This window comes from Meleagris gallopavo, chromosome 1 (genome assembly GCF_905368555.1).
Source record: "Meleagris gallopavo chromosome 1, MGAL_WU_HG_1.1, whole genome shotgun sequence".
In the NCBI taxonomy this organism is placed as follows: Eukaryota; Metazoa; Chordata; class Aves; order Galliformes; family Phasianidae; genus Meleagris; species Meleagris gallopavo.
In genome coordinates, this window is record NC_139404.1 from 19,761,998 (window position 1) to 19,787,936 (window position 25,939).

The 25,939-nt window shown below is 42.3% G+C and overlaps 1 protein-coding gene across 3 annotated transcripts; it reads left to right on the plus strand.

Annotated features, from left to right (window-relative positions):
- The first annotated feature begins 3,687 nt into the window (after positions 1-3,687).
- Positions 3,688-24,826, plus strand: PANX2 (pannexin 2). Of its 3 annotated transcripts, XM_085218128.1 has the most exons (5): positions 3,688-4,099; positions 4,365-4,677; positions 19,774-21,225; positions 22,076-22,149; positions 22,976-23,112. In XM_085218128.1, exons 2-4 carry the CDS (start codon positions 4,452-4,454, stop codon positions 22,105-22,107), a joined length of 1,710 nt encoding a protein of 569 aa, XP_085074254.1. In that variant the 5' UTR covers positions 3,688-4,099; positions 4,365-4,451; the 3' UTR covers positions 22,108-22,149; positions 22,976-23,112. The 3 variants fall into 3 exon arrangements, with proteins under 3 accessions (XP_085074254.1, XP_085074244.1, XP_085074249.1); XM_085218118.1 differs by lacking the exon at positions 22,076-22,149 and having other exon boundaries at positions 22,976-24,826; XM_085218123.1 differs by lacking the exons at positions 3,688-4,099; positions 22,076-22,149 and having other exon boundaries at positions 4,538-4,677; positions 19,721-21,225; positions 22,976-24,826.
- Positions 24,827-25,939: the final 1,113 nt, after the last annotated feature.

Genomic DNA, 25,939 nt, shown 5'->3' on the forward strand with positions numbered 1-25,939 from the left:
CAGGCTGCACTGCCGGTTGCCACTCTTCACTATCATCTGGCCTCTCACTTTATTTTACTGTCAAAAATCTCACCTCTGTGCTAAGACACTGTTGCAAGCCACTGCCAACTGCCAGTCCCCACTGGCTACTCTATGCTGCTTTGTCTCGCTGGTGCATCTGCACTGCAATCACAGAATGACCGGTGCTCACACAGAGCTGTGGTAGCACTACCTGCAACCCCAGCACAAACATCTCTGCATCACAGGAGCAGCTGGTCCCGTGCTGCTGCGAGTTTAGCTGTGCGATTCCCAAAGTGGGCTGATGGGGCTGATGGGGCTGTGGCTGAACAAATGCCCCACAGTTCTCTCCCAGTCCTACTGCTCCTTTCCAGTGCTACCAAGAAGACTCAACCTTTCTGTGAAGATACCCTGAGGGAATGAGTGAACGAGTCCTGGCAGCATGAGTAACATTAAAACCACCAGATAAAAAGACAGAAATTCCCAAGTGATTAGGAACTGACAAGGGCTGAGGAAATGGTTGAGCTGGGCCATGCTGAACTGTAATAGTGAGTGGGATTTCTGTGTAAACTGCAGACATCTATAGTGTGGAAGTGATTCATCTCATCTGCATTTGGTCACATTAACTGCACTGCTACATTACTTATTTCTCTTCCTTCTACTGATTCAGAACATAGTCTGCAATATCTAGCTCAGATGCTTTGAACAGATACATCTCATGCTGCATTCAGAGGCAGTGTAACCTCTTCAGAGAGGGTAAGTGCTTCTGGAGGCTACAGGTCTCCCTGTCAGAATTTGCCATCAATCTCCCACTGTTACTCATTTTCTTTTAAACTTCTGAACTTTCAGAACTTAAAAAAATCAAGATTATAAAAGGTCACACACTTTACCTTCAAGAAGCAATTCTGAATGGTAATACCAAGCAATTTATTCCAACTGCGTCTACAAAATAATAATCCTTTTTTGATCTTTTGTTAGAATTAATTAGAATTCATTCACAAGGCTTTCCACTTTGATCTGTAAATCAAATCGTGACCCTGCCAGCAGCCTGTGAAATATTTATTAGCATGGGATTATTATCACAGCCTGATCATTGTCTGGATTATCCGGCAGCACACAAACCAGCATGTTATCGCTGAGAAACCTGGCCACATTGTCTGTCAAAAAACATAATGGTAATTTTTTCTACATCTCATTCTCTGCCCTACTGTGGGTTTCTGTTTACCCTCATGTTTTGGTTTGGCAGCACTGTCCCATCTTGACTACCTCTTTAGCTTGCAATACAGACCTTACCTTGCCAAGCAAGATTACAGAATCGATACGATTAAATCAAATAATTATTTGTTATTATCATGAAGAAAGCTTCAGAAGAGAAATTTACATTATTCATGGACATCATGTTTATTTTAAAAATAGAGTGACTGATTTACAGTTATTTTTCTACAGGAGCAGGGCTCCTTGCATATTAAACGTGGAACTAGATATGATTTGGAGGAAAGATATAACATGTCTACGAAAGCATCTGTGCTATGGAAAAGATGGATGGGAACTGAGCCAAATACTTTTCCAGAACTAGGGGCCATCAAATTAAACAGTGCTCAAAACAAACAAAATAATTTGTTTTTTATATAGCACGTTATAAACCTGTGGAATTCCTTAATAAAGGATGTTGTGGATGCCAGAATTTTGCACAGTCCCAAGGGGAGAAAAGAAATACTCTGAGAATGGACTCTTTGGAAGTTACTACATCATCACAACATCACAAAAAATTCCCTGAGCATAGCTGGAAGCTGAGATGTGCTAAGGAAAAGGCATCATCAATACACGCTGCCTCATTTTCACATTGCCCTGTTATAGCCACTCTAGGAGACACAATATGGGACTAGATGGACCCAGTATAGCCATACATAGCCCCTATTGTACAGATGTTTACATTGGGCTTCTTCAGAAGTGCATCTTGAGGCTGGTACTACTTCCTTAGGCAAAAACATGAGGAAGTATTCAGAGTCAACATCTCAATAGCAGAAAAGGAGAAAGGGCTTAGGCAGGGGAATAAATAAGGAGAAACAATAGAGATTGGAAAACAAGAAGTAAGCAGCTTGTTTTAAGTAATTGGACAAGCAAAAGAGAGGATTTGAAAAGGAGATTACAAAGCAAGGATTAGGAAAGTAGTCTTTCAGCAACACTTCAGTAGGCAGGACAAGACTGTCAACAGCAGAGAAAAGTATGATGAAACAATCACAGTGCTGAAAGTCTAAGCAAAATTCTGCTGTTTCACCATACCAGCTCAGGCTCTCAGTCCTTCTTGCTCAGTATGGTCCCACTGACAGCACAGTAACAGATGCAAAAGGCACACAAGTTTTAAGTTCTTTGTTGTTAGAATGTAAAGCCTGTACTTCAGAGCCTTATAAAATGCATGCATAGCCAAAATATAGCCATGGCAAGAGAATCTAGCACATCCACCCTGCATCTCAGGTAGGAAACTCCCCTTTGGAGTTCACTGCAGCAAGCTCCTCACTGCTCTGCTTCCCACCTTGCCCTGCCCACACTGCTGCCAAGGACACTGTTGCTGACCAAGAACTCTGCTGAGCAAATACCTGCTGTACCTGGACAAGGGGGGAGAAGGGTGGTATGTTTTCTCTGTCTTCTGCCCGCAAGGCAGATAACGAGTTTGGTCCTCAGGCTGCCTCTGCTGCCACAGAGCAGATGGAAGGTGAGGAGTAGGAAAATGAAGCAAGCATTTGTGACAGTTCTCCTCCCTTCTCACCCTCAGAGCTCTTCACTACTGTCTGGGCTCCTTCATCAGGGCTGTCGCCATCAGGACATCCCTCTCGCCATGCTTATTTTATCCCCGCTTGGATGGAAGGACCCCTGCATAGAAGCATTATTTTAAGTTCGCGTCCATTATTTAAACTTGAGTAATTAAACTAGAATAACAAACAGGATCAGTCTATTGTTCACAGTGAGTGGGGAAATTTCAAGGCAAAGATGAAAATCTCTGCCTCACTCACGCAGCGCTGCAGATGACAACTGCAAATCTTCGAGGGGGAAAAAAAGTCACTACTATTTGTTTAAGCGTATTTATGCCTTTCATCCGAGCACTGCTAAATAAAAGCACCCGAACAACCCAAGGAGCCGTGACCTGCAGCTTTTGTCTAGATGCCACCGCTGCCGGCTGCCTTCTGTGGCGCAGCGCGGTCCGGGTTCTGCTCGGGGCCACGAGATGTGCTTCAGTGCCCACTGAAGGACCCGGGGGCAGCGGGAGCTCCGGGCACCGCTGTGAAGGCGCGGGCCTGATTCCCATGAGGCAGAGCTGAAAGCTGTCCTCCCGATTCCCGAGCAGCCTCTCTACCCCTCAGGCTGCTCCATCAGCCGTGACTAACCCCGTATGAGCTTCATCAGGCGAGCAGCTGGCAGGGTTTCTAACGGGAGCACCTTATCCTGACATGCACCGGGTCGGGAACCTCCAGAGCTGCGTCCGCTCGACCGAAGCTCCAGCTTTCACCGCCCGACCTTCCGACCGCTACCGCTCCGCCACGGCCATCGCCGCCCGGCTCCGGGCTGCCAGGCGCGATGCGGTCGGCCGAGCCGCAGCCCCACGGCCCCCGCCCGTTCCCCTCCGCCTCGCCCTTCGCCCCTCGCCCCCCGCCCGCCTCAGCGCCCCGCGCGCCCCCGGAGCGCCTCCGGCGCATGCGCGGTGCCGCCGCGCGGTGCCTCCCGCGGGGACGCGGCCGCGGCGCTGCCCGGGGCCCCGCAACGTGTTGCGCGCCGCTACCTCCCGCTCGGTGGCTGCGGCCGTCCCCTTTAACACCTCAAAGGACCTCCGCGCTCCCGCCATCCGCTCCGCTTCGCTCCGCTCCTCCCCGCAACCCCTCTCTCACGCCGCTCGGCGCGGACGGGCGCTCCCATGCAGGCGCCAGCCGTCCGCTGCAGCACCGAGCATCGGCCCCGCGCCCGGAGCGACCGCGTCGCTGCTGGAGGTGCGGGGACCCTTTTCCGGCAGGAAGGTCCGGCGTGAGTTGATTTGCAGCTTCCGCCGCTGTCTCCGAACCGCCGGTTCTGCTCGCCGGCCCCCGGCAGCCGAGAGAGGCGCAGCCGCCAGGTAACGAATGCTCCTTCACCACCCGCAGCGCCGGGTGCTGCTGTGCGGCACGGGGCGCGGTGCGGGGCAGCGCTCGGCCGCCGTGCCGTCAGTGGGCAGCTCCGGCGCTCTCGCCTCGTGCCGCGCCGTGCTCCGTGCTCCCCGCCGGGGCTGCGCTACTGCGCGGCGCCGCCCGACCCGCCGGCACCGCTCCCGGCGCCAAGGGGCGGCGGGATGGCGAGGCCCGGCCGCGCCGCCGTTACCGCTGCCGCCGTTGTCCCCGCAGGCCGGGAGCCGCCCGCAGCGCAGCACCGCAGCGCGCCGCCCGCCCCGGGGAGGCCCGGCGGTGTGAGGCCGCCCGCCGCCGCCGCTTATGCAACACATCATCGATAACCACCCCGACATGGCCACCGCGCTGCTGGCGGGCGAGAAGCTGAAGGAGCTCATCCTGCCGGGCCAGCAGGATGACAAGGCGGGCGCGCTGGCGGCGCTGCTCCTGCAGCTGAAGCTGGAGCTGCCCTTCGACCGCGTGGTCACCATCGGCACCGTCCTCATCCCCATCCTGCTCGTCACCCTCGTCTTCACCAAGAACTTCGCCGGTAAGGGCGGCGGGACGGGGCGGCCGCGCCCTCGCGGCTGCGGGGTGCGGGGCGGGGCGCGCGCTTCCCGCCCGAACGGCCGCCGCTCCTCGACGGCGCTGAGGGGCCGCGCCCGAACGGCTGCGGGAGCGATGTGCTGCGGCCGGAGGGCAGCGGTCCTAGAGAGGCTAATGGTCCCTTGCTGTGCTGTATGGTGATGGCAGAAATCTCCAGCGTGCTTGGTTTTTTTAAGGGCCTACACTTTACATACAGGTTCTCGCAGTTCCAGAAGCACAGTGTGGTTGCCCACCACACGCAGTGCGCAATCCTTCCTGCCTGGAAGCTGGCTCAGGTGTTGATGAGCCTTGAAGAGTACTGACCCAGTACATTGCTGTGCGCCTCTCAGGCCGTTAGCAATGCAGGGAGCCATCGCTGCCTTCCTCATGCATCTGCCTGAAGAGTGTGCTTGGCAGTGTGTGGCTTGTTTGGTCCCCTGGAGCTTCACAGTGGAAATCCATGTGAAATTACCAGTGCTTTAATACACAGACTGGCAGTTTGTAGCTCGTATGGTTAGCAGGACTTAGCTAGGTGCAGTCTATCCAAACACATCTGAGTGCAGTCCTTTACATGCAGCTTGGGGATTGACCTCCATCACACACATCCTTAGTACTTGCTTTCACTATAACACTAATTAGAAGAGTAACTGCTTGTGAAAGGAATCTTAGGTGGAGATTTTTCTAGATTTTAGCTTAAGCATTTTGAATTTACTTCACTTTTTGAACATACATTTAAATATCTGAAGTTCTTCAGCCACAGTTGATGATAGCCTCATGTTTTTGCATGGTCATCAAGAGGTCTCTTCATAAGACCGTGTTTTCAGGAAACTGTGAGCTTGCTGAACACCTGACAGCTGTCCTTTTGCAGTGACTGGGTGGAAGGAAACTGCTGCTTTCGTGGATCCTTAGTGTAGAATGCAGAAATGCTGGGATCCCTTCCTCTGTTTGGTTTGTAGAAAGGAAACAGTAATAAAAAGGCATTTGCAAAAGGCACTGAGAGTGCCTGCTTATATACCTGCTTTCATAATGCTGGAGATTTACTGTTCTGGATGTGAGTAGGCCTCAATTTGACCTTGGGACAAGAAAGGTCATGCACATTCCCATATGTGTCCTTACTGTTATGTGAGTTCTCTGACAGAAATCTGTTGGTGAATCACTGCTTGTGCAGACAGCAGTAGCTTGCTCTCTTTGAACAAATCCTCTGAGGCTGCAGATTGTAGAGGGAGCCGCAAGTCTAAAGGACTCTGAGGTTTGTACAGCACGTTTGTCTGCATGTCCACACCGTGGTCCATGCAAGTTTTTGGAAGAGAAGACAACTACTGATTTCACTCATTGCTCCCATCTGCCCGTGTTTCTGCGGTTGTGTTTGTTTTATGCCGTGGAAGATTTCTTTCTAAGATGATAGTCGTGGCCTTGAATGTTTCAGTTGATTTTTGTTTCAGAAGTGCTAAAACCAATGTCATTTGTTTCTACTCACAGACCTTGTGTGCTCACTTGACCCTGCAAAAGCATCTGCTTCTTAAGAGCAGAAACCTGTTGTGTCTTGCCCAGACAAAGATTTACAAGGCAGCACAGAAACCTTCTTTATGTCACTGGAACAGTGTTCTTACCTCATTTGATGCCATTTGTTTGTTCATTTGATCTACAGTCAGAAGAATATGAGAAAAAGATACAAGAGCAAGTAGTACAAACTGCAAGGGGCTGATGAAACTAGGTTGCTTTTTTGGGTTGTAGTCTAAGAGCTCAGGATTAGTGGATTCAATTCTGCTGCTCCTGAATTCAGAAGCAAAACTACTGCTAACTTTAGTGTGACCTGAATCAGATGGTTCAACTCTGTTACCAGAACAGTATTTATTTACTCAGTGCTTTCTGAGTTAAGCTTGTCTGGAGACGTTGAGTGTGATCATAGCAATAGCCCTGCTGACTGTGTACTTGTTCCTCATTCTGCTGTTAGTGTTATGTTTCACACGTGCACTGCCACTGATCTTTAAAAAAAAGAAAAAAAAAGTGGAACTTTGTTTTCTTGCTTTGGATATTGCAGCTTATATAATACATATTGAAAGTGCAAAAATCACTGACAGAAGTGCTGTCTAAAGGTTCCTCTTTGGTTGTTAATATCATAGCAGCTTCCCAAATCTTTCTTGATGCTCTTCTGGGCCTCAGTTATGGCCTCAGAATGGGAAATAAAAAAACTAATCTAATCTTTACATCACTTTTTAGAAATTAAATCACAAATTCTGTAATGCTTGCACAGGCTGTCCTGAAAAAGAAACGAATACAGCCTTTCTTTGCACTGCCCAAACTTTCTTTCGTAAGATAAAAGGAAGTCCCTCAGTCAACCACTTATATTATCATTTCTGAGTCTCTAAACCCTCCGTAACTGTTTTTCCAACAAGCTACTGTGATCCCAGAAATGAAGCTCTGAGAAAAACAGTTACAATAAATGCATGTGCAGTATTTGTACTGGGCATAAGGTCATCATAAGAACATTCAGGAACAGTAGTGAGCTGCCTCACGCAAAGAAAGTCCAAACAAGCACCTACAAAATAGGAATAAGAACTGTCTCCCTTTTACATACCAAAGGACAGACTTCATACACAACCAGGGCACATGGTATTTATGGCCTCGCAGGTGTTGACCTCGAGGACCCCAAGGAAAGTTTTGTATCTCTGTGTCTCTGAGCAGAGGATGGATCAGTCTGTGAGTGGAACTTGTGTTTCAGAGCAACAGGGCTCTGAGCCCTGCTCAGTAGGGTGCCTGCAGCTGGCAGTGTTGGCTGAAGGAAACTTCTCTGGTAATGTTTTTCTTGTTGAGAGCAGCGGTGCATATGGGTAATAGTCCCAAGGGAATTTACCTGTTTTTCTGTTTTCTTTTAGAAACAACTGCTTTAAAGATCACAGTTTATTCCTTTATACAAATCCGAGTACCGACGTGTTGTGGTTTCTGTCAGAACAATGACGTGACCCCCATTATACTGTGTATATTTTTAATACTGCTTACAGCACTCCTGCACACATAGAGTGGTTTTGTTCCTAGAAGTTTGATTTCTCATACCTGATAATTCAGAAGCCTTTTTTTTTTTTTTTATTCCCCAGCACTTTGAACAATTAGTTATCCCTGTGCAAACTGAAAGTAAAATACGACTCATAACCTCTGAGTGGAGAGTCTGATTTGGTAGTCCCACAGTGCCCCAGTGCAGGAATAGATAACCATGCCAGGTACCTGGCAGTAGAGGAGCAAGTCGTAAGCCCATAAGTGTAGGTTGTCACTTCTTAAAATGTGGAGAATACATAGTACTAGACTACAACATGCAGTATCTGTTTGATGGGGATCAGTTGTTCCATGGTCTTTTTCATCCTCTACTCTCCCTGGTTTTACCATGGAACTAATACACATGAACCACGTGGAACTAGCATACACGGTCCACAGCCACAAGCAGGGAAGCTGTTGTGTATTCAAAACTACTCTTCATCAGCTTGTGCTATATTGTGTCCTCTGGCTGGCAGTGATGCTGCTGGCAGTGAATGGCAGCCTTCTACAGTGAAAGGTCCTGAGGCACTCTTCTTCTGTACAGTAGAGGAAGAGATACTTGGCTCTCATTATGAGCTGCTTACTTTGTGTTTTAACACTGATTCAGTGTTGTGCTGTGTTGAGCAGAACACCATCATAATGTCTGTGGGACATTTGCTCTATAGGGGACCCGTGAGAGGTGGGCCCCAAAAGAGGATACATTGCTGTTATTGTTATGTGTTATCTTCACAATATTGAAATATTTTGGTCTCCAAGCTTTAGGATTCATGTTGTCAACTACAGCGATGGCTAAGTCATATCCCTCGTGTATAGTGCCTTGTGCTTTCCATACACAGTGAATCATTCTATTATTGCAGTCATGTTTGCTTTTCCTCAGAAGTTCTTGAATACCAATTCTTTATTAAAATAAAGCAAAACAGTCATCCAGTTGATTGTTAGACTGCAGTCAGAAGCCAAGCAGTGGCATTGATTTTCTTGCTACATTTATAAATCAGTGCCTGCCAAATACCAGCAAGTTGATCATAAGTATTTCTATGTGTCTTAGCAGTTACATAGCTCAGCCTCTTACCAGCCTTCTGCTAGAAAACTCTCACAAGGAAGTCATGGAGGGAGACAGTAAGTTAAATGAAGGGTCACTTCAAGTTCTACGTTGCATTTTCTGATTTGTAATAATTTTGCATTATCAGTGCCTGCTTCACCGTGGCATACAGTATATGTGTCAGTTCAGTGTTGTTATGCATTTCACCTGTTTGAAATAGTATGTGTTGAGGATTTCTGTATTAAAAGATGGAATTTTAATTTGTATTTCTGGTCAACTTCTCTAATTTGTATTTCTATTACAGATTGTGGGCAACATATTTACACACTCACTTCCCTGACTTGAGTGTTAGCTCGCTTTTGATCTTATTTTCCATGTTTACTATTTAAGTGCACTTAAAGCCATGCAAAGTAAAAAAAAAAAAAAAGTGTAGATTACATTTTTCCACATTATTATTGCTGGTGGTAAAAAGCATAAGGCAAAATTGTTTTATATATATATGAGAACGTGGATGTAGAAATTGGTTGTGAGGCAGTAGTAGTAGCTGCCAGGAGAGAATTTAGGCAGTGTCTCAATACCACTTGTATTTCAGTGCTTTCTGATGATACGTTTTTAAAAAGAACTGGAGTACTACAAGCAACCACAGGCCAACTGTGCTTCAGCTACTGGCTGTTGGCACTGCTGCTGGAACTCCTCTCAAAGGGTAAGGGCAGTTCTCTCTCTCACACACACACAAACACACACACATGTGCACAGGAGGCATCCATGAGATATGCATGCTGGCGTTCTATGCGTTTTGATCACATAAAGATTTGCAGTTATGCAGTGGAATATTGAATATAAAAGTAATCCTGAGGAAATGCATGAGTCTCACATAGGTAATAATTCTGCTGCGATTTCCAGAGGCCACAGACATTTTTTATATCATGAATTCAATCTCTCCGTCTTCACTGACACTCACATGACACTCATATGCCATCTTTTTTTCATACTGACTTTGACCTTTTCTGTACTATTGACCCCTTCATTTTCTTATGTCACATATGAGAAGAGGTCCAAAACGTGGATGAGATTTAGCTTAATGTGTGCTTGGAGATAACTTCAACAATCTGAACAGGTAGATGGTCAAAACTATTTTTAAGAGCTAATTAATTAATTCATCTTTCTCAAGAGGGAACATTTTGAATAAATGAGTAACACTGAGACTGTTCTTCAGTTTTACCACAGAGCTTTTTTCTCACTAAGCTAGGTAGGTCTACACATTGAATTACAAAAGCTGAATTATGTCACAGCAGGCTGGCAACATTCTTGTAGAGGTTTCTTTTCTTTCACATGGTACAGGATTTATTCTAAGAAAACAGTGAAAGCAGTGCAGGTATTTCCATCATAAAGGACTTAGTATATTATACTCTTGAATTTGGCAGTATAGTAGTACTTCTTACCATAGCAAGGTTTGGGATTCTTTTGCTTTTCTTTTCTGGCACTGTGCCTGTCATGCAGATTTGAAGAAGTTACCAGAGCAGCAGTGCAGACAATTGCTGAGATGCATGGAGCATTTTTTGCAGTTTGGAGCTCTGTGACTACTTCTGGAGCATCTCGGCCATTTGCTGAAGTAATCGTTTTTGAGGTTGAGGTGCCTTGTCTTCTGTGGGATCCACAGCCTGCAGGAGGGCAGGAGACCTCCACATGAAAGTTGTAGAGTCCCTGGGAGCATTTGGGGTCAGATTCTCTTTGCTCTGTCATGATAGACCAACACAGTTGTGATTCTTCATAAAACTCAGTTTCTCTGAACGTAGAATCATAGAATGGAATCATAGAATGGCTTACATTGGAGTACTCTTGAAAAATCATCTAATTCCAAGTCCCCTGCCATGGAGGAATCACTTTTCCAAAAAGCTGTAGGCAAGTCATCTCTGCCTCCAAATACTATGATGTTAAAAAAATGTAACTACCTAATGAGCTAACTACTTATTTTTTAATGAGTTTTCCAGCTGCTGTGTTTATGACCATAAGTGTTTAAAACAAGCCATCTTTTTCATTTCTGATCATTAAAATGCAGCGATGCAATAAAACAAAACTGCTGTTTCCTGTTGTTTCCTGTCTGTGTTTTTTGTACTTCACCCTTGATTTCAGAAATCACCTCTGTCTATCATCAGTTGCACAGGACATTCAAAATTCATTTCACATTGGCATTTGTGTGTTCTTGCAGTTTGCTTTAGGTGTTGCTCTGGTTCACATCATGATGGTGACTCAGTGTCTGTGTATCTGCTTTGAGGGTTTCATCTCTAGAGGGTGATTTTTGAATTGCCCAAAAATATGCTTTGATGTTTGGATAACATTGAGACATTTATTTTTACAGATTATTTCCACTGCTGTGCAGATCTGTACGTCACCAAATCCCACTTACCTCCTCATATTAAGGGTAATTGTAGAAGTAAAGGTTATTCAGATCTCTCTTGTAGGCCTTTTTGTGTGGCTGAATTTCATTGTGTTTTGATGGATGCACACTTCTGAAGATCAAACCTCTCCTCAGATCTTAACCTAATACAAAACAACATTATAATACAGAAACACAGCTCTAGCTGCAAATATAAGGACTGTAATTTCCTTCCAAATATCTTCTGTTTTCTCACAGAGCTGCTGAATGTAGGAAGAAATGCTCATGGTGTTGGTGAACAGTACAGTGACTGTAGATGAGCTCTTTTCTAATGACATTACCACCACACTGCATGGCCATCATACAGTGATGGTAGCTCATTATTGAGGAAATATTTCTCCATAGCAACAACCCAAGGGATTTCCTTTAGGTGTTTCTGCACCTTCCATGTAACAGTTGCCATTTCTGGAACACTAACAGACTTCAACATACGAATCAAGCAGGAATCTTTCTTTCCTGAAGTATGCTGGGCAGGTATTACGGGTTGTTAAGCCTTCCATTGCTGGAAGTGAACTTCAGCATACCAGCTAATTTTAGAAGAGCTCACGTCTCTAACATACAGGGAATGTAGTCCTGTAAATTTATATATCCATTGCAAGTGTGCATTATCATTTTAGTGACTGGATAACCAAGTACAGGCAGTTCAAACAACAGTCTTGGAAGAAGAAAGGTCCCATATTTGAAATAAGGAGGCACCCCTGGGGGTAACCAATTACCTATCAGTCTTTGGAACTGCTTGGCTACATCTCACCCATTCTGACTAACACTGCACAAAGTCACAGAACTGTAGAGGTTGAAAAGGAGCTCTAGAGATCATCTAGTCCAACTCTCCTACTAAAGCAGGTTCCCTAGAGTTGGGAAGAAGTCTTGCACAAGAATATACTTGTAATATACTAATACTTGTAGAATATGGATAAGTGAAACTTATTAGCAGCAGTGGTTTCCTGTCTCATTTCTTCAGGGACTTTCTTTTTAAGATTTTTTTCTTAAACAGGACAAGTGGTTTCAGAGAGTGGTCAAAAAAGGCTGTACCTTACCTTGTTGATCATGGAGAAATTTGTACCATAGGAAGACATCCTGGAAACCTATATTCTTTGGAAAGAATATTCCCTAACAAAGGTAAAGGTATTGTCTTTTTGTTTCGATGAATTAATAATTCTTAATAGTTAGCTTGCTAAGTTAAGGCCTAGTTCAAGGAATGCTTTATTTTCTTATTCAGTGAGTTAAATGGGACTGCATGACTACAGTTGATACACAAATGTAATTTCAGGAATCCATTCTCATGTTGTACTAATATCTAACATTTAAGTACCCTTTAAATAAAGTAGTTGATGTAAAGCTGTTAAATTAAGGGAGTTTTTCATTTGGCTGTGAGTTGATTTGGATACTAGCCATCATTTGTTAAAATCACATCCAAAGCAGACAGTTTGATATTCCTTTTGGAAGCTTCTGGCTGGCATGTAAAATCTGTTTACTGTTTAGATGACATAATGCTTCCTTCGACTACATTTTCAGCCTTAGTAATACGAATATTTTTTGTTCTCTTTTTCCAGGGAGAAGAGGATTCAGGACATTTCTTCCTTGCCTTTTAAAATATACTGAAAGCTACAGAATAAATTATTTCAGTTTCATTAATAAACAGTTTTCTACCTGCTTGCCTGTGCATTCCTTTTAGTACACAAGATGAATGAGGCACATATGCCTGATTGCTTACACAAGATACAATGGGGGGATGAACATTGTGATAGGATACGTTTATCAAATATTAGCATCTATGGCTGAATGCAGGGAAACATCTCATTTATCTTGCTATTAATCAAGAGAGCCTACTTCAAATACTGAATTTCTCCTTACAGACAAGTGGAGAGGACTTTACAAGGAGCTCTTTGGAAAACTTGACTGACATGTCACCTTTTCTTTGTATGCAGGTTGAGCATCTGCATAAGGATGATTTAACAGTCCTCTTCAAGAGGATGAAAAGCCGAGTTTTAGAAAGTTCTAAGGCCCAGGGTGAATCTGCAGTTTATTATACTTGTTAAATAATAAACTTAACAATATGCTTACCTATAACTTAACCGCAGGTGTCCACAGTTGGTACGTCCTCCCCATTGGCATTCCCCCTTAGCCTGTCTGTCAGTCAGAGCATGAGTTGACAAGGTTGCCTCTTCGGCCTGCTTGCATGTTTATTTCTTGAGTATCAAATAATTATTTGGACAAGAGACATGCTTACCTTTGTCTTGGTGTAGCAAGCACGAGAATTTTGTCTCTTTTTCTTTTTTTTTTCTTCTTTTGTCTGCTGTTAGGAAATGGTTCTTTTCCACCTCCATTATTGAATTGTTGGTCTAGAACGCTGAAATCGTACAGTTTAGTTGGAAGATTAATGAGGTGTGATTTCTTTCTCAATTTAAATTCTAAAAGAAGTCACAAGATTCATACACAATTTATTACACTTCGTAGTTTGTTTTTGGTGAATATACTTTGTTTTAATGGGGTAGGTGTAAAGGGTCATTTGCCCTTTTATATATGGACATATACTGTGTAACTAATATTTTCCTTCATTACTTTTAAATGTTTACCAAAAGCATTGTAAATGCTTTGTCCATATTTAAATGTATTTTGACTATTACATGTAACAATGCTTTTTAAGCTTGAAATTGAATCCCCTGCAGTTTCATCTCTTCAAAGAGATGCACATGCATAATTTTATGCACCGTGAGTAATCTCATTGGCTTCAAAGAAACTGCCCAATGCATGAAGTTGGTTGAGTCTTTTTAGGAACAGGGTTTTTTACTGTGTTGAATACTCAGAGGTTGGTATTGTTATCTTTATTTGAAAAACAGAAACAAATGTTTATGTTAGAATTCCATTTCACTCACTTGACCAAGAAGACTTGTAAAAAGTGAACTTCAAGAGATAGAGGAGAATAATGTGTAACTACCAATTTGACCATGTCTTCTTGACTGTTGGCTCCATGTACACACACCACCTCACACATCACATTTTTTGCTTGTTTTTTTTAATTATTATTTTTGTATGTAAATGCACACAGGCATACACGCACACAGCTTCTTGGTGGACTGTGCTGTTGATATCTTTTCCTAGGACTGAGATGTAATGCTGTGGCCTGAACTCCAGCTACTTGCATTGTAGTTCTCTTTTGTGTTCGTTCTTGGGCATGGCTGTTTCTCAAAAGTGGAAAAAGGGGAAATATCAACTGAGGAAAACCAAGCATTGGAGCAGGGTGCATGGGATAGCAGCCTATACCTTTGGAGGTTTTTAGACTGGACAAAGCCCTAGTCAAGTTGCTCTGAACTCAGTGTTGTCCCTGCTTTTAGAAATAAGATGGGACTCAGTAACTTTATAGGTTCCTTTCAGCTTTTCTGTGATTCTGCATTGAGGTATATCTTCAGATGTAATTTGTAGAACAGCAATCACCAGGTTTTTTGTTGGTAACTCTGTTTTCAGATCTGAGATTGATTTTTGCAATGGGAAGTTGCACAGGGGTTCCAGCCCCAGATCTCAGCCTCTCATTTGAGGAACTGCAGAACATACAGTGTTGAATCTCCAGGGTGAAATTAAGCACTTCATGCTTAATGCTTAACATGTTTAGTCCTTGGAGCCTGACAAAGAGTATATAGTTCAGGGACTGCTGAGGGTGTCCTTAGGGATGGAGAGGTTGGGGAACCATTTGAAGGAGGTAACAGTAGAAGTGGTAGCCTGCACCTGAGGAAAGCATTCTCAAGCATTTCTCAGAGTATGTATTAACAGGCAGCAGACTTGGCATCACTTGGTTTCTGTGCTTTACCTTCGCTCCTGCCTCCCGTACAGTCTGTTTAGATACATTCTAAAGAGTTTTTTGAGCACAGTCCCTGCCTTCATCCCTCTCCCTACTTCGGTTATCATCTCCCAACCATGTTCTCTAACTTCCCTGAAGTATGCCCTCTGTACTGCAGTACTGTCTGGAAGTAATTTTTCCCTGTTTAAGTAGTATTTAAACTCGATAGGATTGTATGGCACAGAATGAAACATGAAAAAACAGCTTTCAAGGGTTAGCTTTTAATTTTTCAAGTGGCATAACACAATTATGTCCCACAACTAAGTCGTTCCTCTTTGACTGTTTCATCTTATTTGTATGTTCGAAAAGATTCACTGAGATGCCTCATATTTTATTAATGAGACCAGTATTAGGGATTTCTAGAAACTACTTATGTGAACAGCAAGAAGGATAAGACATATTTATCTACATCTGCTGAAAACATCTGATGTACTGCTCCTGTGATCATCTAGTGATATTAAAAAAGGGAAGCTAAGCTTCCTAGTATGCATGTTTATACTCAGTATAGGATAAAGTACAATATACTTCATGATCTATTAATATCAATGTTTTTTCTGATGTGGTAATTATTTTTGAAGAAGATTAGCCTGGAGCTACTTAATCTCTTGGCAAGTTGTCTAAAAGGTACAGTTTGGGGGGATGACAGTGACTGTAGGTAAGTATTGCAGAAGACAGAACTTATTCTCAGCTATTTCAAGTGATTTTGTTCTGATACAACTGTGTTGAACTTCATATGTTGGCATGCAGTTAACGCATTTTTGTAGGTGGACCTAAGGGCAGACCTTCAGACTATGAACTTCCTGAGATTTTACTCTGAAAATCCTACAACAAGCCATGACATTTAATGAAGAAGTGTTGAGTTTAGTATTCCAGCTCCCCATAATGATTACAAGTTAGTTGAGTACCGTGTTGTTTTTTCCACTGTTGCTGCAGATGCACACAGTAGGGACTACTGTTTCCTGAGTTCACAAGAATGTAGCTGTCAGAGAATGTGTAGGGATAGATTATACTTTAGGCAACACTCAGAAGAGGACCAACCCGCTCAACCATAATAGTGCCCCCTAAGCTTTCCAAAATTTTTTCCTGACCATACCTGACCATTTCCTACACAGTTGTATAATTATTCCATATTAAACTGCTGAGTTTGAGGGAAAAACTACATTTCATGGTAGCTGGGTTTATTCTATGGAAAAGAAAATTCCTGAACTGCTTGAGGGTGAAATACAAGCATCAGTAGAAACTTTCTATGTATCTGAATATAAACATAAAAGCAAATATATTTTCTACATTGCGTGATCCAATGTCAGAGCTATGGTGATAACACTCCTACAGCTTTTTTATTGCTGCTTATCTATCACATCATTGCATCAGAAGAAATCTGCTGATGTGTCTTCATGAAACTGAACGCGCGTTAAGTAGGGCTTGCAGCTTAGTGAGCAGTGTGTGTGAGAGCAACTCATCACTCTTCCATCCTCAGCAGATAGGCATTTTGAGATCCAGCTATATGTTGCTGCCATCTTTCATACAAACAAGATTCATTACTGACATCGTGCTTTTCTTTCTCATTTATTCCTGATTGACACAGATTGCAGTAGAGGAGAAACGGTCCATGCCCTAGTATGATGGGATCAAACACCTTCATGGTGTTAAGTGCTATGTTAAATGCAAGGTAAAATGCTGCTATTGCCTAAGGAGCATTCACAAAAGCTAACTTAAACGGAGTGATGATCTTGGTTGGCAGCCTCTTGTCAATGAAGAGAGACAGGTTCCTCCAGGCAACAGGTAAATTAGTCTTTTGCTTTGAATCACTGTCTGGAAGGGTCTTCCCCTCCTCTCCACTGTCTAGATGAATGAGCTTCCCCAGAGTGATGCTGTGCTTTGTGAGTCATGTCCTGTGCTATGAAGGTTAAGCTAAACTCCCCTGTGCAACAGCTACCAAAATCAGTGACATTCGCTGACGGTGGGTATGACTCAAACATATTAGAAAACAGTATTTGAATAAAATCGCATTGGAATCTTTCTTCCACATCAATCAATTATCAAGTCCTGCTGGCTGGGAATGGGGTTTTATCTGAAGGGTCACCTGGCACATAATCAAAGTCATGTCAATTTAATAAACATGCAAAAAAGTAGACTAGCATCAATAAAGACAACATTGAATCAGCATGGGGCACCATGCTCAGCTGTGCCAGTAAAGTAGAGATCGCTCACAACTTAGCAGGCAATGGGAGCAGCTAAACAATATTTCACAGGAAAGCAAACAAGTTTCTTTAAAATGGCATTTGCTTTCCTTGTGCTTTCCTTACTGAGCTGGACAGCCCCATTTTTGAAGATGCTACGAACTTCAAACTAAAGTTGTGCAGCTGTTAAGTTTTACAGTGAAGCAGCGTCAGCGGACAGAGTGCAGATAGTCTCCAAGTGGTTTGTCCAACATAAATGTAAATGTTAAAAGACATTTTTGTTTTCTTTTTATTTATTTGTTTGTTTATTTACTTATTAACTATTTGTTGTTAATATGACATTTTGGCAGAAATCGCCATAACCTTTCAGGCCTCACTGAGGTGAACTTTCTACCATTTATTTGGTAATAGCAGCTGATACATGATTCCAAAAGTAATCCTTGTGGATGAATTGAATGAATGCTTGTCATCTTCCTGCGTATTTATGCTGCTGAGTTTCAGGAGAAATGAATTCATGTATTTCACAGTAATTTAAATTCCATGTTGGCAGGTCCTACTAAGCCTGGGGACACCCAATTCAAAATCTCTCTGTTTATGAGAAATACTCAAAGCTACTTGCTTGTTTTTCCCGTGGGAATATTTTCACATAGGAATCTTCTGGGAAATCATGCAGTAACTCTTCTATAGTTTGAGTTGAACTTTTGTGTGTGCATCCCTTCGTGGTTAGAGTTTGGAGGGCATGTAATTGCTGAAGATGAGAGTTAATGAATATTTTTCTCATAACTGATGACTGTAAATTCACAAAAGTAGTCTAAGTGGGAATTTTAGTAACATTAGAGTGCTTTAAGCTCTCCTCTGAGAAAGGTTGAAGCTAAATCGTGATAAAATAGTTTTCAAAAATTATTTTCAAGAATTTACAGGGCTTATTCAATTTACGTCCTATCTTGGGTAACATTATCCTAGCAGGCCTGTTCAAATTGGCTATATTTTTAGAAGAGAATCCTCACTGAATTACTTTTAAAAAATGTGCAGTCTTTAGCGTATAGATCTATGAATATCAGAGAATACATTTATACATCAACATTTTATCAAATCCCTGGGAAATGCTTTTTATTTGCTTGGATATGAAAAGTAGTTGGTTAACTAAGGATTCTTCTGCTAAGCCAGGATTAGGGCTTTTTTGTCCACCTGTTACTTTTTAGTGTTCAACTACTGCTGTCAAACAACATAACATTTTATTATTTCTCTTCATAATTTGTATTATTAAGAGAACAGTACCACCACTCTCTTCAAGTGAGCTGTTGTCGATCTGAACTGTAGACTGCGTTCAGAACTGGAGCAAGCTTGGTGTTCTTGAGCAGTTCTCAATTCAAGAGAACATACCTTCTTCCTGTGGATCTCATTTTAGGATTTTTTTTAAAGGTATACCAGAACACTGTAAATTATATTCCTTTTGTTCTGCTTACCAAAGCATTAAAATACAGTCTTCATACTTGAAGAGGGTGTTTTGAAAGTGATCACTGTTCTTGGGATGGTTAATTCTATTCTAACTTTCACAAGTTGTTCTGTCTTACTTTCATATCCATTGTTAGAAAAATGTAATTACATGAAAACAAAATGCATCTACTGGGTCAAAGCCCAGTATCCTGTCTGTGGTGGTTGCAAAACCCAAATGCTTAGCAAGAAGTATTAAAATAGACAAACATATGGTATTATTTTCTTGAATAAACCCTCCCACTGTCCAGCAGTCTGTGGCTTGAAGATGATGCAAGAGAAAAATGGTATAATTATCTGTGTATTTAATAATTCTTGCTATACTTTCTTTTCCATTTCTTTGGTCTAGTTGCTTTCTTGATCCACTGTATTTGTTGCTTCCATAATACTGTAGGGCAATGAGTTGCACCATTTAATTGCACACTGTAAAAAAAAAATACAATTGTAAATACAGTGGTAAATACAATTAACAGTGGATTCTGATTTGGTTGGTAATGCTTTAATTCAGATTATTAGCTGAGATACGGCTGACTAAATGTTTTTAGTGCAGATATTTTTTCACCATATCCAATGAGTAGACGTTGTTAATAAGGATTAAAAAGATTGTTTTCAACCATATCTTTTTTCTATTTTTAAGAATATTTAGCTGGGATGAAACTTAAGTGTCACCTAAATGAGCCTTTCAGTGTTTGTATGTATGCCAGTGTAACATGCTGAGCTACTATATAGTGGATACTAGGTCTTGTATTTCCAGAGTTCAGACCACAGTTTAGCTTAGGGTATTGTTGTCAGGGAGGTAACAGAACTAAAGCATCAATTCGTAGCTGATATGTCTAGTGTAGGTTCATTGTAAAGCTTCCAGGTGAATAGTTTTGCCTGTAGGCTTGTGAAGATGCACGCAGGCTGAGCTGTCTAATACACATTGTGGGATGAACAGTCATGTAAAAATACAGTAAAGTAAAATTGATATCATTTGAAATGTTTATTTTCCAGAGCTCCTTTTGTAGGTTAAATGCACAGCAGTGACTTTTCTCTCTGTTATACAGAGGAGCCAATATACTGTTACACACCACACAACTTCACCCGCGATCAAGCCTTGTATGCCAGAGGATATTGTTGGACAGAATTAAAAGATGCCTTGCCAGGAGTTGATGCCAGCCACTGGCCCTCCTTGTTTGAGCATAAGTTCCTACCTTATGCACTGCTGGCTTTTGCTGGGATAATGTACATTCCAGCTCTGGGCTGGGAATTTCTGGCCTCCACCCGACTGACTTCAGAGCTTAATTTTTTGCTTCAGGAGATCGATAATTGCTACCACCGTGCAGCTGAAGGACGGGCACCAAAAATAGAGAAACAGATCCAGTCCAAAGGCCCGGGGATCACAGAGAGAGAGAAAAGAGAAATCATTGAGAACGCAGAGAAGGAAAAAAGCCCTGAACAGAATTTGTTTGAGAAATACCTGGAAAGAAGAGGACGAAGTAACTTCTTAGCTAAGCTTTATCTCGCGAGACATTTGTTCATCATCTTTTTAAGCATCATACCAATTACATACTTATCCACCTACTATGCTACACAGAAGCAAAATGAATTTACATGTGCTCTAGGAGAGCCTCCGGACAAGACAAGCAGCTCCAAATTGCACATCAGAGTGAACTGTAAGCTGCCATCTGTCCAGCTCCAGCGGATTATTGCAGGCGTAGACATCTTTCTCCTCTGCTTTATGAACTTGATCATCCTTATCAACTTAATTCACCTCTTCATATTTCGCAAGTCCAACTTCATATTTGATAAACTGAACAAAGTTGGAATAAAGACCAAGAAACAGTGGCAGAAGTCCCAGTTTTGTGACATCAATATTTTGGCTATGTTTTGCAATGAGAATCGGGACCACATAAAATCACTGAACCGTCTGGATTTTATTACGAACGAAAGTGATCTGATGTATGACAACGTGGTGCGCCAACTGCTGGCGGCGCTGGCCCAGTCCAATCACGATGCCACCCCAACCATGCGTGATTCAGGGATCCAGACAATAGACCCAAGCGTCGACCCAGCAGACATCGATGGCAACGAGCAGCTCATCATTAAGAGACCAAGGAAGAAGATGAAATGGATCCCAACTACCAATCCACTTCCTCAGCCTTTCAAGGAGCAGTTAGCCATTATGAAGGTCGAAAATCATAAACCTGAAAAGCCTAAGCCTGTGCGGAGAAAAACGGCGACGGATAGCCTTATTGCTCCTTTGTTAGAATCTGCTGCAAAAACCTCACAGCAATCATCAGCTCATAAAACTGAATCAAACACCGTCCCGAGCACAGGCAGTGAAAAGAAACACACACGGCACTTTTCCTTGGATGTACATCCATATATACTTAGTAGTAAAAAAACCAAGCCAGAGATTCCAGCCATCCCCTCGATGCCTACATCAAAAAGCCAAGAGGGTGGATTTCTAAACCAGGAAGAGAATGTCATAGTACACGTTACCTCCTCTCTCAAAGGTACAGTATATCGTAATGACAGTACCACCTTCACAGACAATGATTTTTGTAGTGATCTTCAGGAATGCAAAGCTTATTTGAACTTTTTGACCTATTTTGCTAGATTTTGGGATAAATAATAATATTAGGATGTGTAGGCCTCAGAAGCAGTAGTTGTCTCTATCAGAACACAGCTATATGGAGAATAAGCATTATTTCAGGTAGAGCCATACAAAACAGCCTGCAAGTTATTGCTACGGGTAGCTTTTCAAATGTCAGCAGATTTTCACAGTAATTAAAGTAGTTGTGCCTACTAAGAAAATGAGGAGAGTTCAGCCTCTAAAACACTTTTCCTGCTCCACTAGCATCTGGCATTTTTCAGATTGGCTTTATTCTCAAGCTATATAGAAAAAAATCTCTTTGATTACCAATTCTTAGGGACTGGCATTTGCCACCTACGAAGGCACAACTCACATTATGTTGTTCTTCACCCCAAAGACATCTTAATTTGCCCTTTGTCTCACATGGACCGGAGGATGAATGGTCTGAAGTGTGGGTGCTGGTCTGGGATTCAGGAATTCAACCACTCACTTCCCGTGTGGCCTCACAACTCTTTCTGTGCCTCAGTTCCCTGTGTGTGTCTTGCAAATGCAACCCCTTTTCTGTCTTAAAGAACTTTTCCAAATATATTAACAATTGCTGTATGCTAGAGTGATGGGGAAAGCCATGTAAGCACTAAGAAAAGCGATCAGTAGATAAGCTGACAGGCAGGTATATATCTTCTTGTTGATTTTGTAAGCTACTGACATAAGAAACACTGTGCAGAAAGATTTGTACATACTTAAAGCAATGGCTCTCATCTCATTACAAGCTAAGACCTCCCTCTGGGCCTCGACAGACTGACAGCTACCGTCACCCCACTGCCCAGCAAAGAAGTGATTTGAGGTATAAAAGTTTCTGTCACTTCCAAATCGTTATGCTCCTCAGAGCCTTCCAACTCCCTGATGTGCATGTGAGCTATTCTACAGCTTTCCTTATCCGATCACCTGCTCTGATTTCAACTCCTCAAAACTACTGGGGTTTTCTGGTCTCAGTTACCTTCATCTAAATTAGTGCTTGAATATTATAAGAGTGAAAAATAATTACTGTAGTTTTGGGGCTCTGTTACTCTCCATTGCAATTGAAAGTATTCAGCTTTGCTTTTGAGTTAGAGCAACATTGCCGTCCATCAGGTAAGGCAGACTTCTAATTTCTGGAAAGAGACATCAGTTAACGACAAATTGCTGAGTTCTTCCTAAAGACAAGTGGCTTACAATATGTAACCACTATTTTTTCCCATTGAAAATATCAGCACATTTTGTATTCCATCTTGTGGATTTCAACATTCATAACATTTGTCAAAACATTAAATCATAACACATAAAAAACATCTGCCAAACCATAGAGGAGAGTAAAAGATACTTTTCAGTTGTTTTCTGTTTATTTTATGAAAATACCATTCACATTAGGAAGCATGAGCATGCATAGAAAGTGAGATTTACAAAACCCGTTTGTTGTTTGTCCCGTTTCCCTGAGCTTACAATCCTGTTGTTATGAAACAGCCCTGTTGGATTTCTCAGAGGATCCTAAGAAAATTCATTTTGGAGTCCTCTCCTGCTTCCATTGAAAGCAATGGCAGGACTGCCTTTATTGGTTGAGTACACTGCTCTGTGATGCACTGGGAAGGTGAAAGACTGCCCGTCTTCTAACTGGCTCTTTTGATTTCTTCTAGACACCCCTCATCCTGCAAAAGAGATGCTGTACTCATCTGAGACATGCAGAACTGTGCCTGCCGCTGGGGCTTTTGTCACATGCAACCACAACCATATAGCCACGACCACAGCGACAAGTATGACTCTGAACCCAGCCAAAGCAGAACCAGCCCCTGCGCTGAACTGCAACCCCACCCACCCTCTGCTGCACATCAACACGCTGTATGAGGATCACGAGGAGGAAGTTTCAAACATAATCGACAATGGGATTCACTCCCCGACTGACGCAGGGGAAATTCTTTCCATCCCCACCCCTAAGCAGATACGGCTGGCAACGTTTGATGAACCGATGGCAATCGTGAGCTCGGTGGAGTACTGAAGCCCCATGGCTGCTCTCTGGTGGCCAAGCCCAAGGCAGTGCAGTGAGAAGCATCGTCGCCTTCAACACTGCACTTCACTGCATGAGCATGGAGAGCTTTCATACGAACTGTAGCTCTTGGTAATAACACCAAACCGTTTTTCAGGATCACGTCATGAGCACTGTCATTTACAACATAGAATAAGTAAAACCTGGTGGAAGTAGACCTTTAACACCAAGACAACCATTAGCTCTAGCTCTGAACTATAGCTTCCTGATTGAATTGGTCTTAGCACAACTTATGAACATTAGAAGTCTGATGGCATGCCACAGTAATTTTAGCGAGTATTTAAACCGTTTGCATTCAGAATCACTGATGAAAGCTAAAAAGACACAGAGGTGAGGTATGCTTTTTTAATGGCAGTAGTTAAATAAGAGTTTTTTTTCTAAGCAGAGAGGGGTTGTTTTTTTTTCAATTCAGGATTACAAAAAAGTTATATGCAAGCCAATTTTTGTTTGTTTGCTTCTTTAGCTCACTGACGTTGGGCTCGATGGAGACTTAGCTGAAAGGGCCTTACTACCACCAGCAGCATTTAAGTGCAAAAGGAATGGATACATTCAACCTCTTGCATTTATAAATGAAAATACCTGAGGTATGCCCCGCCCTTTAACAAGCTTTTATTGTGATGGAAGATGCTGAAATAAAGAGTTTATTTTTTTAAATATATTTTACCATGGGAAAAAAATTACTTTAATAACTTTTCAAACCAGGTGTTTGTTGCTTTTAACAAAATATGTAGAAGAGAGTCATTGTAGCTGCTTATTTTTTCATAGTGTATTTATGAACCAGGTTAGAAACTTCTATGGGTGCTTCACTGATGAAAAATCTTACAGAGGTTGTTACAAAACATCTTACAAAATATGAAACCAGCAAAATCGTATTCAAATAACAGGATTAAGGAAGCCTATGAATTTAGGTGTCCAAGCTTGGCTAGTTCTTGATTCAGCAAACACTTAAGGCTATGGATGTCACTGAAATGACCCATATGTTCTTTGTAAAGCTAAGTACATACTGAAGTGGCTTTGCTGGATCTGGACTCTAGTGCAAGCAGACAATGGTCCTGCTGTATGTGCTATCATTCTGATTCAATATTTGCCTTCCTTGGCTCAAAGCACATCTTCATCCCCATCTTCCTATAACTTTGATATGTGTGATTTAATAGAAAATTCTAGTATAACTAAAACACCTATTAAAAATGTATCATGCAATAACCATTCTCAGCAAAATGATAGTGAAACAAAAAGTGACTGTGTTGAAATAATATTACTACCAGAATTATGGACTATGTGTGTTTGCATCAAATTATGTATAATGAATGGTAGAAGAAATATGCAGCACAAATACAGGATTGAAATCTTGAATTTATTTTTAATTTATTACCTCAGACATGGATATATGATACCAGTATTTAATGAAAATAGCACTGAAAATAAATACATATTATTCTGAATAGCTTAACGTGTACTATGTCCTAGTGTAGTTACATACAAGTGGGATTCTGGTAGAAGCAGTAGGTGGGACGTGTAAAACCACTATTCCCCCATACAGTACTGCGCAGTATTTTCAGCCCAAACAGCCAAATATCAAGAAGCAAACCACAGGATATGTAGCACAGTCAGGAGAGGAAACAGTGGGAATGGCTGAAGGATGGGCCTGTGACTTCCTGAGGTCCCAGCACTGTGGAGCTTTCTGTGTGAGACTGCCTTGGGGTGAGTGAGCACTTGAGCTGTTTGCCAGCTGCCTGTGGCTCAAGGCTGTAGGTTTTCTCCTCTTCTAACGCATTTGAGGGTGCTTGGCATCACTGTCATCTGTCATTTGGTAGAGCAGTGTGAAGATTCTAAAAAACAAATCTGTATCTGCACAGCCAAGTCCTGCAAGCTTTCTCCTCATGGGCACTCTGGGAATGGAGCATCCCCATGAACAGACTGCAAACACAGCCAGTGGCTGCCACCTGTGGAGGCTCATCTGAGGTCAGTGGCATATCCAGGCTTTGGTGGTGAGCTGAATGCCCCCTGCATTATATTCACTCATACACAATCCTGTAATTAGAATTTTTTTTTTTTCCCAAGCAAATTAAATGTCTCCAATTTGACTACCCACACAACGCACGTTCTTAGAGGACCTTCTGTCCCATTGGGGTTAATGGCTGCTGTCCCACAGAAACCCTTTTCTTCAGAGTACTTCTTCAGAGTGCATTAGACAACCAGACAGTAAGGATAAGTACCAGCAGTATCTTTTGGACTACATTTAGGTTGTCCAGACCTGGCAGGAGACCAGCCAGCTCTATCTCACTCTTAGAGAAGTGCTTTTGTTGGGATTTCTTTAGTGCACTAATGCTTTTTATTACTGGTGTTACTAACATTTCTCTGTAGCTGGTAAATGTGCATATACACAAACACATCCAGGCTTCTCAATACCAGCTATGTAAAGTCATAGAATCATAGAATGGCCTGGGTTGAAAAGGACCACAATGACCATCTAGTTTCAACCCCCCCCTGCTGTATGCAGTGTCACCAACCACTAGAATACCACTACATACCTATAAATGCTGTATATACATGTAAA

Excerpts from the sequence above, each read along its gene's own strand:
- PANX2 (XM_085218118.1), top strand. The coding sequence starts at position 4,452 with ATGCAACACATCATCGATAACCACCCCGACATGGCCACCGCGCTGCTG. Across the intron at positions 4,678-19,773 it reads CTTCACCAAGAACTTCGCCG|AGGAGCCAATATACTGTTAC; the intron begins GTAAGGGCGGCG and ends TCTGTTATACAG. Across the intron at positions 21,226-22,975 it reads CGTTACCTCCTCTCTCAAAG|ACACCCCTCATCCTGCAAAA; the intron begins GTACAGTATATC and ends GATTTCTTCTAG.